This window comes from Lonchura striata, chromosome 9 (genome assembly GCF_050655825.1).
Source record: "Lonchura striata isolate lonStrDom1 chromosome 9, ASM5065582v1, whole genome shotgun sequence".
Classification (NCBI taxonomy): Eukaryota; Metazoa; Chordata; class Aves; order Passeriformes; family Estrildidae; genus Lonchura; species Lonchura striata.
The window spans coordinates 19,848,273-19,861,811 of record NC_140711.1 but is presented as its reverse complement, the minus strand read 5'-3'; the positions used below and the strand labels follow the sequence as shown (position 1 = coordinate 19,861,811).

General features: G+C 45.8%; 1 protein-coding gene across 1 annotated transcript in view; it reads left to right on the top strand.

Moving 5' to 3' along the window:
- LOC144246822 (IgGFc-binding protein) overlaps positions 1–13,539 on the top strand; it is a 64,264-nt gene that overhangs the window by 9,909 nt on the left and 40,816 nt on the right. Inside the window, exons 4-17 of the mRNA XM_085587787.1 lie at positions 1,015–1,277; positions 1,900–1,981; positions 3,235–3,300; positions 3,552–3,796; positions 4,852–5,135; positions 6,963–7,240; positions 9,128–9,726; positions 10,082–10,646; positions 10,799–10,998; positions 11,102–11,482; positions 11,837–12,123; positions 12,529–12,800; positions 13,074–13,157; positions 13,334–13,483. Of these exons, the coding sequence (XP_085443913.1) occupies positions 1,015–1,277; positions 1,900–1,981; positions 3,235–3,300; positions 3,552–3,796; positions 4,852–5,135; positions 6,963–7,240; positions 9,128–9,726; positions 10,082–10,646; positions 10,799–10,998; positions 11,102–11,482; positions 11,837–12,123; positions 12,529–12,800; positions 13,074–13,157; positions 13,334–13,483 (3,756 nt within the window). The remainder of the gene's footprint in view (positions 1–1,014; positions 1,278–1,899; positions 1,982–3,234; positions 3,301–3,551; positions 3,797–4,851; positions 5,136–6,962; positions 7,241–9,127; positions 9,727–10,081; positions 10,647–10,798; positions 10,999–11,101; positions 11,483–11,836; positions 12,124–12,528; positions 12,801–13,073; positions 13,158–13,333; positions 13,484–13,539) is intronic.

The window sequence follows — 13,539 nt, the reverse complement described above, 5'->3', positions numbered from 1 at the left end:
GAACAGTATTAGTTGGGATTGTTGCTAAATAATTTTCTGCATTTTTTCTATTTTGATAACAATTAAAATTGCCTGTTGGAAGAAAAAATGAAGCCTTTTTAATTTGTATTAACATAAATAATAATGTTTTGCTTTTTGAATTGACATAGACCATATCACTTTAAATGTGATTTAGATTTTCTTGCCAACTTAAATCTATGACTGAATGTTAGATGCATTGTGTGAAGCCATACTTTACCAGACAGAAATGGTCATTAATTTATTCTTGATTCTTTTCCATAGTCAAATTGGAGAGACTAGAATTTAGCTGCACTGGGGAAAGGTAACTTTGATCTTAGCCCATGTGAAGCAAAAGATTTCAGCCCTCATAAAGCAAGATCTGATTTCATATTGAACCAATCAGACTAGAGTATTTCAAATCCTAAAGAAACACTTCAAGTTCCTGAATTTTGAAAAATTTCCTTCCTTTTCACAATGTCAAATTTAAATATTTTGAAGGAAATATCAGCATTGCTTTCTATTTCTTCTATTTAGAGACAAACCAAAATGCTGATAGTTTAGAATTTTCCTTGTGGCGAGGATTTACTCATCTCAAGACCAAAATATTTATTAAAAAAAATGTATCCCACAAAAGAACATGTGTAGAAGATTGCCTTATTTTCCTTTGGGGAAAGTAGAAACTGAATACAGATCAGCGTAGCAGTGTCTGGAAGTGCTGTCTCTTGAAAGAGTCCCACATCTTTAACTGTGATCCCAGAATAACTGTTCTTGTGAGATGAAATATATTTGCTTTGCTCTCAGGCTCACACTCTACTTTGTATAACTGCACGAGTTAACCATTGCAATGTGAAGTCCAAACACCCTTTGCTTTGCTTTTTTACACTGATAATGATGACTTAATTTCTTCCAGATTTGGAAAAAATTAAGAAGATTTGGATTGTACTTCAGTTTTAAATCATACCTAATAAGTTATCAGAAGCTTAACTATATTTTCATTTTTGTTTCACTCTGCAGAAGGTTATTTCATCTACCAAGAAGCGAGTAACCTGATCCCCTTCGACACTAACAGGCTGGAGAGCCCAGATACTGTTGTTTCTGGAAAAATATGCATAGACTTCTGGTATTACATGTTTGGATCAGAAGAGATGAATGAGCTGAGAGTGATTGTCCAAGATGGCACAGGGGAGTCTGTGGTGTGGCATCGGAAGGGAAACCAGAGTTCCTTGTGGAAATATGGTGCCATCACTCACAGTTTTCCAACACAGAGGAAGATAAAGGTAATAGATTTGCAAAATATATTTCTTTGTACAGTGTCAGCATTTGTTCTCACCTTGCAGGCTGCAAAATATTGTGCACGTAAGCTAGAAAATATAACCAAGATTTGCTTAGATTATATTTTGTAAATAGAATGGCCTCATGATTTCTGTCAACCAGAAATAAGAGGTTTCTTCTGTAAGAGAAGAAACCACCAGTCTCCTAGTTTCACCAGTGCTGTTAGTTACGGGGTAAAATTCAGTTTACTTTTCTCTCTTTTTCCTTCCTTCCTCCTTAATTTTATCATGAAGTGAAGGACTTTAGATATCGTAATTAAATTAAGGTTTGTCTGCTGTGAATTTCAAGGTTTGAACTTTGGGATGCCACCTGTGTTGGACTCCTCTGTAGAATCCAGACCACTAATTCTCATTAATAATTTATAAGTCGGTGAAATAGAGGACAAGGTTTCTTGTAGTCCTCACCTTATTACAGGGTATATATTCCTTTAGCTGTTGTAACCTCATTTTGCTGGTTGCAATTTTTAGCAAAAAAAGCAGACAGGTTAGTTTGGAAACATGCTAAGAGAAATGATTTTGTGTTTGCCAAAACGTCTCTGATGCAGAGATCACTTTGTGTCCTGCCTAGGTAATTTTTGAGGCTGTCCGAGGACTGACAGAGTATGGGGATACAGCACTGGACAATGTGAGAGTAAGGGATGGACCCTGTGGTAAGTCTGTGTTTGCATCCAAGTCTGTGCTATTTCCTCCTCTCTGTTTAGAGCTGAACACAAATTTCCATTACTCTACTCCATATACAATATAGCAACCCCTCAGAACTTCAAAACACAAAAGAGAAATGGCAAAAACTTTACAGCTCACTTCATTTCAATGTTATGTGCTTTGCTGTAATTTCTTCCTAAATCTTCCCTCATCACCACCAACATTAAAGACAAGCTATCCTTTTCTCTGCAAATGTGACCTTTTTCACCAGGTCCAGCAAAATTTACCTTCACTTCTAAGGCTGAAGTGCATCTCTAAACCTAGACAAGGCTTTGCACATTGATCTTGGCTCCCAGATTAAATGGTCTAATTGGCATTTTATAGCAAATATCAGTTCATGCAAGCTCATTAAATACACAGTACAACCATATGTCACAAAAAGAAATAACAACGAGTCAATAACACTGAGTGGCACTACCAGCTTTGACTATGAATCAGCAGTTTGAGCTAGATCTCTGACCCTGTAACAGATCAGCCAAGACTAGTACAAGCTGTGCATGGCTAGGATCCATTTTTACTGACAAGCATGAAATACCTACAGAATGTGAATTGACCAAGAAATTTGCTGAAAAACTTACAGAAAGTTTCATTAGGTCTCAATAGGTGTTGTTCTCTGTGAAATACTACTAAGGTAATGACCTAACGTGTTTCAAATTTACAATACCTGTGACAAAGATTTCCTTTCAGGTCCACATTCTCTGATCATATGATTTTATTTAAAATTCCATGAAAAATACTTGGGGCCTTTTTTGTTTGAGGGCTAGGGAGAGCCAGTTCTTCATTTTCCCAGTTGTATTAGCACGTAATTCAGCCACTGGATGGTGCACAAAGGTACAAGAACTTCTCTGTTCATCTCACTCGTACACGTGCCAGCACTCGCTGACAGTAGGTCCTTCATGTGTCTTAGCACACACCAGAGGGAGTCACACACCCAATTGTAATTACACTTCCAGCTCCCGAGAGGAATCCGAGATCAGTTACTGTGATCTAACAGTCAGATAAGCTTTCCTAAGAGCTAAAGCCACCCCCAACCCCCCACACATCCCCAATTTTAAACACAGGCCATTCTGTTTGCTCCACTGGAGAAATTCTAACTTCATGCTGGTGAGGTGTAAGTGAAAATTCCTGCATGATGGTGTGTAAACAGTGTTCACCCTGTAATGTCAAACTCATTGTATTGCTTTCTCTTTTCCACTAACAGAGGCTGTCCCTACACCTGTACCACCAACACCTACACCAACAGAACCTACACCACTTCCAGTGACAGGTAATTTTAGCCAATCACGTATACTACTGAATTAGTTGTAGGACACTTAGATTTTTTACTAGCAGTACTGCTTCTTTGCTTTAGTTAATTAATGGTTGCTTTATGCCATACAAATCAGCCTTTTCTGTTTCAGTTATTCCAGGTGTAATCTACAAAATGAGGGTGATTGTGCAATGGGAGGATACAAGAAGATGGGCTTTTGGGATGGGTCTGTATGTTAATGACAGCATATTCCTTTTTCCTGTCTCCAGAAGCTATTTGCAGTATACATGGGGATCCCCACTACAACACCTTTGACAAGCAGCGTCATGACTTCATGGGCACCTGCACCTACACCCTCTCCAAGCTGTGTGAGAGCAACAGCTCCCTGCCCTACTTCAATGTGGAAGCGGCCAACGAGCACAGGGGAGGCAACACCCGTGTGTCCTATGTCCAGTACGTGGATATTGATGTCTATGGCTACAGGATCAACCTTGGTCAAAAAAGAGCTGTTAAGGTAAGGTTGGAGCCCAGTCTATCCTTCATAACCCATAGCATGAATGAAGATGTTGTACAGTGACTACAAATTTCCAGCATCTATACAATAATTTTTAGAGGGCAGTCATATATTTAGGAGCAGGAGTACTGTGGAATTCCTAAACTTGGGAATTTCAAAACTGAAAGCATAGGCTAGAATTCTGTGCTGTGTTGTTGAAAGGTGAGCTAAGAGCTGGCAATCCAGGTGGGGTTGGTGGGCTAGACTACCTTTCTAACCTGCCTCCCCCCCATGCTCAAGTTTGTCATGTAACAGGGAGCAAAGAGGCTCTGAATTACCTAAATTCATGCTGGTAGTCATTTCCCAGTCCTGTGTGGTAGTTTATAATGCTGAACACTTCTCCCTGATTTCTACTTATTCCACTTCACTATTAACTTGACTTAACATCTGGCTTTTGCCATAAAGCAGGGTCAGGTGGCAGTCCTAGAGTGACAATCTCATGACTTTCCTTACACCAATTGTACACTTGGCCTGCTATTGCATCCTAGGACTTCTTTCTGGATCCTTTCCATAAAGGGCCAAGATAGTAGAAACGGTTGAGCCAAATCCCCTGCATATCAGCAGGTCACAATGCTTCATGATTACTCTGATAAGAAAATACAACAGAGGTTTAAAGGAAGCAAAGGATTAAATGTACACTGAAACCTTTCCCATGTGACCTTAGAGACATAGAGAAGTTATATGTCCTCATTTATCCAACAGCCTCTCTCTTTACCTTATCCCTCTATTTACTGGTTTTATTATAAAAAAGAATAGGTCTGTAGGCAGTTGCTGCAGACAGATCACACTTAGTCTTGGACTTTTGCCAGCTATATCTGGCTCACCAAGACCACACTAGTAAATTATGTTGTAGCCATGCTGTTATGCCCTCAAGCCTTAGATAATGCTGCCATATACACACATGTATCAGCACAGGGTGAGATCTTACTGCTCGCTGTGTCAGTATAGGGATCTAAGAGGGTCATCATTAAAAATGGTCAAGTGCTTACAATACTTGCCCTCCTCTGTGCCTGCAGGTCAATGGAGTCAGCCAGGTGGTCCCTGTCACTTTGGACCCAGGTGTCAGTATTTCCCTCAGTGGGCAGTATGTTGTGGTTACTACTGACTTCGGGCTGCAAGTCAAGTTTGATGGAAACCACAGAGCAGAAATCACTCTTCCCAGCACCTATATGTCTAAAGTCTGTGGAATATGTGGAAATTATAACGGGCAAAAAGCAGATGACTTTCTCAACCCAGATGGAGAGATGGAAGCAAACTCAACCAGCCTTGGCAACAGCTGGCAGGTTTACAACGACTCCAGGTAGGACTCCTGCCAGGATATCAGGTCTTACCTGTTGGCTATGCAATGACCAGTGTTTTAAGCAACTCTTCTTTGGAGACCAAAAATGTCTCACATGTGGGATAAAATCTGTCCTTGTCAGTGTTCTTACTTTATGCATCTGGGTAAGGCTTCACAGAAAATTTGACTGTGCTTAAAAAGAGAAAATTTCTAAGACTCTTAGAACTGTTTAGGCTGGAAAAGACCTATAATGTCATTGAGTCCAAAGGCTACCCAGCACTGCTGTATCCATCAAAAAACCATGTCCCCAGATGCCACACATAGGCATCTTCTCAGTTCCTCCTGGGATGGTGACTTCACCATTTCCCTGGGCAGCCTGTTCCAATGCTCAACAACCCTTTTGGAGAAGAAATTTTTCCTAATACTGAATCTAAACCTCCCCTGGTGCAGCTTGAGGCCACTTCCTCTCACCCTGTCACCTGGAAAAGAGATTGTCCCCCATTTCACTATAACCTCCTTTCAGGGAGCTGCAGAGTGATGAGGTGTCCCCTGAGTCTTTCCTCTCCCAAGGCCTAACAACCTCAATTTCCTCAGCCACTCCTCATAAAACTCGTGCTCCAAACCCTTCACCAGCTCCACTGCCCTTCTCTGGATACAGCCCAGCACCTCAAGGTCTTTCTGTTAGTGAGAGGCCCAGAAAGGATTGCAGGAATCAAGGTGTGGCCTCAACAGTGCCAAGGACAGGGGAGTGATCCCTCCTTCTTCCCCATTCAAATCTTACTCCACATATGGTTTGTGCCCAAAGAGATTCCAGCTGGGGTGGGGAGCAGAGGAGTGTTTTTCTTCCCTCACATCATGATGATTCCTCAGGAAAAGCTCAGGCTTTTGCTGGGCTCAGGCAGCCATGTAGCCTCACCATGAGGAAGGTCTTTGTCCCTATTGTTCAGGGCTGTATCCTGCCAGGTGCTGGGCACTGCTCACACAGCACGAATATCTTCACATCACATACCCCTAGAGGGACCCCTGGGCCTGAGTTTTAGGGTTACTTACACCCTAAAAAACCTTATGAGGTTTTCAGGAATAGCAGCCAATTAAATAAGAAAAATGTCTATTTTGTAATGTCTCCATAAATGGTCTCTTCAGGGACCCTGATGCAACCCAGGGCACAAAGCTGCAAACAAACAACAGTCCCATAAAATAGAGACTGCCTTTCTTGTTTGCTTTGCCTTGCTGATAGGAGAGAAAGGCCATGGGGCTTTTTTTGTCCCCTGGTGCTGTTTAACCAGACACAAAGAGTATGTTAAATACAAGCACAGGCCAGACAGGGAGAATGATCTGTGAGTTTTAGCATTGACTTGGCTAAATTCCTTTTGTAGATTTAAATGTACATTTTAGTATTTGAATAAAACTGAAGATGCCCACTAAGATTTCAATAATTATTTTAGTATATGAATGCTAATACTTGAAGACATTGTTTCAACTCTTCTGAGATACTTGACTTGTTATTAATTATTTCACGGTATTTTATTTAATGACAGTAGGATTTGAATTTTGAATGCTTTCACTTTCTAATTCCCCTTCCATGTAAACAGCCTGATTTACCAGAAAGCAAAAAATAAATACCTGGGTTTCATCCAGGCCTCAGGATGATAATCTTTAAGATTGAGGTTGAGATCCTATTAAAATCTGAATTCCTATCCTAAGAGGGATTGGAAATACATCATGTTTAGTCTGGGGAGAGACTGGTAGTTTTGGCAGATGTGATTTCAAAAGCATTTCAGGTGCTAGTGAATCCACAGTTGATCCATTAATTTTTCCACATCTTTTTACATTTTTTTTCTTCATTAGGTGCTCACCAGATGATGGCCATACTCCAAACTGCACTGATGGTGAAAAACACATGATCCAAAGCAATGCATACTGTGGTCTGATCACAGATCCAAGTGGTCCATTTCAGAACTGCCATGCAGTGGTCGATCCACGGAGCTATTTTGAAGATTGCCAGTATGATCTCTGTGAACTTCACTTGAGCAATGCAGCCCTCTGTGAAAACCTGCAGGCTTATGCAGATGTGTGCCAAACTGCCGGAGTCCAGCTGGCACCATGGAGAAATGCAAGCTTTTGCCGTATGTACCAAAGATTATTCAAGAAATTACCACTTGCAAGGAGGGTTTAATGAGGATTTCCTGATGACATAGCCTTACAACCCTCTTTTGAATTCATGTAACACTGAGAATCTTGAGTGATCAGGCTAAAGATTTCAAGGTTATATGTAGTTTGATTCCTTTGGGAAGATACTAGTGAAAATAGTTCAGTCACTTTGAATGAAAGGAAAAATTCCATCTAATCCATCTTAAAATTGAATTAGAGACCTTTCCTTTGAATTCCTCTCTGCAAAGAGAGCAAGATGAAGGAGGAATTCTTCTGACTATCTGAGCAGGAGATCTGGGATAAAGGGAGGACAGTGTTGTAAACACGGTCAGTGGCACAGACTCCTATATGTATAAGAGAGTAGGGAGTGCTGACCATTCTTCCCAATTGGATGTGGAGGAAATCATCGCATGTCCTGTACAGGCATAGTCATTCATGGTTTCAGATAGGAGAGAAGCCAGCACTGTCAGGCAGCCTGGAATTAAAGGCTAGGACTGAAGTCAAATGTCTGTGAAATGTATATTTTAACAATGCTACTGAATGCGGAGAACACAGGTAGAGTAGGGAAGAGATGGATGAGACAGAAACACACAGAGGTACAAGACAAAATGTGTCAAGTACTGAAGTAATAGATAGATGTCTGTGCTAGGGAGTAAATAGGAATAATGATTTTTCTTCTTTGAGTATTGGTAAAGAGTAAATAAAGAACATTTCCCAAGCATTCAGGTATATATTATTGGAAATAAAATCCATATTCTTTTTAGCACAGAATTTAAATAGAAATTTAATGTTTGAAATGCCTGAACAGATCTGTTCCCGCTAGAAACAATAAAAGGTACGGGAAATAGTAATTCAGTGACCCATGTGCCTTCTCCACTGAAGGAGATGGGGAGACTAAAAAGCTTGTCTGAAAATATTGGAATTACTGAAGCCTAATTTCTTTTCTGACTTTTGTTTCTCATTTAACTTCAATCTGCATCTGACACATTTTCTAGGCTGGGGACATTACTGAGGCTTTCTCTCCTAGAGGTTCCTAGAGGTTATAGGGTTTCTAAGCAGGAGTGAGCTGTCTCTGCATCTGCTGAAAAAGCTCACAGGATCCCTCCTCCTTGCCTTGTGCCTATTTCCTTCAATGAATCTGTATATATTTTTGTCCTCTGCCAACCTCACCAACTTATTTCCTGTAGAGCATCTGGGTCAACTTAAGTGGGAGGATGGGCAGAGAAATGTACAGGGTCATTGTATTATTTCTGTCTCCTTAGAAAAGTAGGCTAGAGTGAGAAAATATGCCATTAAAAATTTTCCTATATCACATAAACATCTGGAAGCTGAAAGAAGATTGCTCAGGAAGCTCCAGTTCTCAGATATTCTTATTAGTATATGACAGTGTTTAAACCATCTAATTGCAAAGGGTAGTGATATGTCATGCATATAAGAAAATATAAAAATAGAACACAGTGTGTCTACATCCTGATTATCTATCAAACCTTAAAGACCTCAGGAAAGAGAGAAAATAAGGCTTAAGACATTAAAACATGTCTGGAATTACATATCAGAACTACAGACTAAATATAGCATGTCTAGTACAAATACCTAACATGACATTGATATCCTCTGTCCAATGCAAGAATTCAAGAAATCATCCTCGTGTCGTAGGAAATGCTTTCCCTGAGTGAAAGTTTAGACAGACAAACCTCAAAATAAATTCAAGAGCAGTAAGAAAACAAAGGCATGCATGAAAAGCTGCTAAATCCAAGATGTTCACAATCATTTAAAAAGAAACCAGAATACGACATTAAACAAACCGCAATACTTGAGTAATTTAAAAATATTAATATATATCTGTATCTTTTCTTACACAGCACTGGCCTGTGCAGCCAACAGCCACTACGAGCCCTGTGCTGCAGCCTGCCCTGCCACCTGTGTTGACCCAAAAGCTCCCTACAACTGCAGCCTGCCGTGCGTGGAGGGCTGCGTGTGCGACAGCAGGTTCCTGCTCTACCATGACCGCTGCGTGCCCAGCCAGCAGTGCGGCTGCTGGCACAACGGGCAGCACTACCCCGTGGGCTCAGAGTTCTGGACAGACGACACCTGCTCCTCCAAGTGCACGTGTCCCGCACGGGGAAGCCAAGTGCAGTGCTTCAATGCCTCCTGCCCTGCGGGCCAGTACTGCGGGGTGCAGAACGGGAAACCCGTGTGCCTTGAACACTCCTACGGCATCTGCCATGTGCACGGGGACCCCCACTACAAAACCTTTGACAAGGTGACGCACAACTTCATGGGCAACTGCACCTACACCCTGGCCAAAGTGTGCTCCAACACCACCTCCCTGCCCTACTTCAACGTGGAGGCCAAGAACGAGCACCGTGGCAACACCCGAGTGTCCTACGTGCGCGAAGTGGTGGTTGAGGCGTATGGAGAGCGCGTTGTCATCCTCAAGCAGCAGAAGAGCCACGTGCTGGTAGGCAGTGGGGCTGGCTCAAGTGGGGTGAGGCTGCAAGGCAGGGCTGCCTGCTGCTGGCAGGGCCTGTCGTGTTAAAAGTTCCAGGATGGGTCGGTTCCCCTGAAGGCAGCAGGTGGCTTTTTTTCCCTTTTGGGAGGGGCTGGAGGAGGAAGAGTCAAATGGGGAACATGAGCCATGATGAACCCAGTGCAGAACCCAGCACACAGCTCTGCGAGCCCCAGGGCTGTTGGGGTGTGAAGACACATCCCAGGCAGCTGTTTGCCGTGCTCGGGCTGGCAGCTGCTTTCCCTGGGCAGGAGCAGCCAGGGAGGCTGGGGCAGGCCCAGGGCCCACGGCGGTGTGTGTGCCGTAGGTGAACAACGTGCGCCAGACATTGCCGGTGAGCGCAGCAGGAGGGGCCATCACGGTGAGCAAGAGTGGTCGCTACATCGTCCTGGAGACAGACTTCAGCCTCACAGTGTCCTACGACGCTGACCACTCGGTGGAGGTGAAGGTGCCCACCACCTACTTCAACCTGACCTGTGGCATGTGTGGCAACTTCAACAACCGCAGAGACGACGAATACATGATGCCCAACGGGCAGCAAGCCGCAGACTCCAATGCGCTGGGGGAGAGCTGGCAGGTCCCAGACAGTGACCCCTCCTGCGGTGTCCCCGGCCCCTCCCCACCCTGCAGTGCAGAAGAGGAGAAGCTCTACCGCTCCGACCAGTTCTGTGGCATCCTGACCACCAGGCCAAGCTCTTTTGAGAGCTGCCACGGCGTGATCAACCCCCAGGACTACTTTGACACCTGCTTGTATGACCTGTGTGCCCTGAATGGTGGCCAGGAGTTCCTGTGTGCTGCTCTGGAGGCCTATGCTGACGCGTGCCAGGCAGCGGGTGTGACTCTTCTTCCCTGGAGGAATGCTACCTTCTGCCGTGAGTACCTGCCTTGGCATTGCCAGAAAGGGAAACGGGCCACACCCTGTGCTCTGAACCTCTGGCCAAACTGTGTCTTAGGTCTTTCCCTTCCCACAAGGCTGTCCATGGCTGGAGTCTTGCTGGTCCTAATTTTCCCCTTCCCATTGCAGCCCTGCAGTGTCCTCCCAACAGCTACTATGACCCCTGTATGACCGGCTGTCCTGCAACCTGTGTTGACCAACAAGCCCCACAGAACTGCTCCAAGCCTTGTGTGGAGGGCTGTGCATGTAACTCTGGCTTCCTCCTGAGTGGAGACACCTGTGTGCCTGAGGCCAACTGCGGCTGCCTCTTTGAGGGCAACTACTATACTGTGAGTGAAAACCCCGCCCTGGTTTGCAGACCCCTGCCAGCCCACTCCTCTGCCTGTCCTTTCCTGCCTCATACACTGAGGTTTGCTGTTCCCCTGCCTGCAGGAAGGCGAATCCTCTGTGAATGAGGACTGCACTCGCCAGTGCCGGTGTGAAGCCAAAGGCCAGATGGTTTGCACTGCCTTGTCCTGCGGCGAGGACGAGGTCTGCAAGATCCAGGATGGCCAGAGGGGCTGTTACCCAGCCAGCACTGCCGTCTGCCACATCTACGGTGACCCACATTACAGCACCTTTGATGGGAAGCTCCACCACTTCCAGGGCTCCTGCAACTACACTGTGGTGACGGGCTGTGACAACTCCTCCCTCGGGTTCAGTGTCACCACCCGCAACAAACATCGTGGCAGCCAGAGCTGGACAGCTCTGGACTCTGTGGCACTGTCCCTCGAAGGCCTCCACATTGCACTGCGCAAGCACAAGGCAGTCTACGTAAGCCTCTCATTTTTGTACCTGGGAACAACAGACACACCTGACACTCTTAAAATACCCCTCTGTGCCCCGGGAGAGCTTGCTATTCCCTGAGCCTGCTGCATGCCCAGAGAACAGCATGGCAGAGCTCTGAGTGGGGCCATATATGGCTGCTCATGCAGACACGGATTCTTGGTGACTTTCCTGAGCTTTCAGTGTGCCATTGGTACAGTTGCTGCTGCCCTCGTTGGCCTGGGCAAGGTTTTCATGCCAGCAGTGCTTCTGGCTCACAGGCACTACCCCAGTGAGCAGCAGTGACCTCTCAGTGGAGGGCACCTCTTAGTGCTTCTGTCTCCCTCTGTTCCCCTTCTCCAGATCAACGGTGCCCTGGTCTCCCTGCCTGCTTCTCCTGCCCCCGGAGTGACCATTTCCCTGAGCGGCTCCTACGTGCAGGTTTCCACCAAGCTGGGCCTGCAGCTGCAGTTCAATGGGGACCATGAGCTCCTAGTGAAGGTGTCTGAGAAGTACAAGGGCAAACTCTGTGGGCTCTGTGGGACCTACACTGGGAGCCAGCAGGATGACTTCATGCGACCCGATGGGGTGGTTGTACCTGACTTCAATGACTTTGGAAGCAGCTGGATGGTGCCGGATGATGAGTGGCCGTGAGTCCCTGTTCCACTGTGCACATGAAGGACAGAAGGGAGTGTTGGAGAGGAGAACTATGCAGGACATCAGGAGGGAGGGCTGGTGATGGCAGGCATGGAGCAAGGGAGGAAAGGCAGGTTCCTGGCCCCTGGGAGAGCAGGCTGAGTTTGGGCAGGATGCTTTTCCTAAGCTGCTTGGATTGCAACTGCATCAGTCGGTTGTTTCTGCCCACCTGAAACCAGGCAGGGCAATGGTGCCTGTGGGCCATGTGTTGCACCCTTTCAAGTGACAGGCATGGTGCCTGTCTTAGTGAGGGATCTGGACTGCAGAAGCTGAGATTCTGGCTGGGGAGGAGGTCAGGAAATGCAGTGGCTGCTGTCAGCAGGCTGCAGGGAACTCAGGGCTGTTTGTCTGCTTTGTAGGTGTGACCCAGCCATCAGCCCACCTGCATCCTGCTCCCCTGCTGAAGAGGAGGCAGCTAACCAGCAGTGTTCAATCCTCACAAACCTCAGTGGCCCCTTCCAGCCATGCCATGCAGTTCTGCCACCCAAGACATACTTTGAGAGCTGTGTCTATGACCAGTGTGCCACGGGTGGCAGCACGGAGCAGCTCTGCAATGACCTGGGGGCCTATGCTACAGCCTGTGCTGAGGCAGGCGTTGCTCTGGGAGACTGGAGTGCTGGCACTGTCTGTGGTAAGCCTTCTATTAACCACCTTTGATTTCCTTGAATCTCAGAGACAAGGAATGGGGCAGTTCTGGGGGCAGTACACAGGGCAGAGATTTCCCCATTTATCACATAACTAGCCACTCTGGGAGACCAGCCCTTTCATGAAGAGACTCTTCCTTCACTTCATTTGCATTTGTGTGGAGATGTATTGGGAATTGTGCAACATCCCCATTTGCTAACAAATCTCCATTTTCTAGCATACCTCCCCCCCTTCTGTTTCACTCTTTTTCATTCACCAGCTCCCCCAACCTCGCCCCCCTTGCCAGGCACTACAACACTGCCTCCACACACAACAACATCACCGTCACCTGGGACAAGCACAGGTACTTTTGTTTCCCATCTGAGTTTTTTAGTGGCTGCGCTAAGCTCTTTCCCTTGGCTGGCCACCCTTGCTTGTCCATGGGCATGCCATGGATGTACCTGAGCCCTGCTGGACATGGGGAAAAGGAGGTCCCACCCTCACCTACATCCTCTGCTTTCCTTTCTGCACCATGTTCAGCTCCACCAACAGACTGCAATTTTGCCTGCACATTTGACAAGGACTTCTGTGGCTGGGTCCAGGAAGATTACAGCAGCATTGACTGGATAAGGAACAAAGGCCCAACGCCCACACCAAATACTGGCCCATCCTCTGACCACACAACTGGAGGTAAGAACAGCAGTCAGGACACAGGCAGAGGGGTGTCCCCACAAAGATGGCAACAA